Source organism: Myotis brandtii, unplaced genomic scaffold (genome assembly GCF_000412655.1).
Source record: "Myotis brandtii unplaced genomic scaffold, ASM41265v1 scaffold207, whole genome shotgun sequence".
Taxonomy (NCBI): domain Eukaryota; kingdom Metazoa; phylum Chordata; class Mammalia; order Chiroptera; family Vespertilionidae; genus Myotis; species Myotis brandtii.
Window position 1 is genome coordinate 523,147 of NW_005357736.1, and position 598 is coordinate 523,744.

Consider the following 598-nt stretch of genomic DNA (forward strand, 5'->3'; position numbering starts at 1 on the left):
GCGCACCAGGAGCGGGTGCAGCCGCGTCCGGTCACCAGGCGCTTGCAGAAACAGGTTCCACTCTTGGGGTCACACGGGGTGCCCCCAGCCACCGTGCCCCGGGCATCGCACTGACACCCTACGGGGGAAGGAGACCCGTCAGCACGCTGGGGAGCTGGGGAGCACTGTGTGTCCAGGGGGGTCAAGAGTCAGAGGTCAAGGGTTGAGGTCAGCATGAGCAGGGCGGGAAGCACGTACGCTGGCAGCCCATGGGGTCGCTGGCACTGAGCCCGAAGTAGCCGTCACGGCACTGCTGGCAGCGGGGGCCCACCACGTGTTCTTTGCAGCGACACTGGCCCGAGACCAGCCCTAGAGCAGGGTCGTCATGGGGATCACAGCGACCGCCGTCTCGGGAGCCCATGGGGTCACAGTCACAGGCTGAGGGCAAAGGAGGGCCAGGTCACCCCCTCCAAACCAGCCCAGCACCCGTCGTCTTCCACCTCCCCGCCCTGCCCCCCGATTCCCAGTCTGGCTTCACCCTAGGCACCCCCATCCCTGCCACCTGACAGCGGTCCAGCTCCCCAGCTCCCACCCGGCTCAGGCCCAGCCTCCCCGCTCA

At 68.2% G+C, this 598-nt stretch overlaps 2 protein-coding genes across 2 annotated transcripts in view; both read right to left on the reverse strand.

The window, feature by feature from the left end:
- The window catches only part of USP19 (ubiquitin specific peptidase 19), a 23,033-nt gene that overhangs the window by 20,198 nt on the left and 2,237 nt on the right, over positions 1-598 (reverse strand). The window lies entirely within an intron of this gene.
- Positions 1-598, reverse strand: part of LAMB2 (laminin, beta 2 (laminin S)) — a 13,252-nt gene that overhangs the window by 8,572 nt on the left and 4,082 nt on the right. The window contains exons 11-12 of the mRNA XM_014538986.1: positions 238-438; positions 3-118 (exon numbers count right to left, since the gene is read on the reverse strand). Of these exons, the coding sequence (XP_014394472.1) occupies positions 3-118; positions 238-438 (317 nt within the window). The remainder of the gene's footprint in view (positions 1-2; positions 119-237; positions 439-598) is intronic.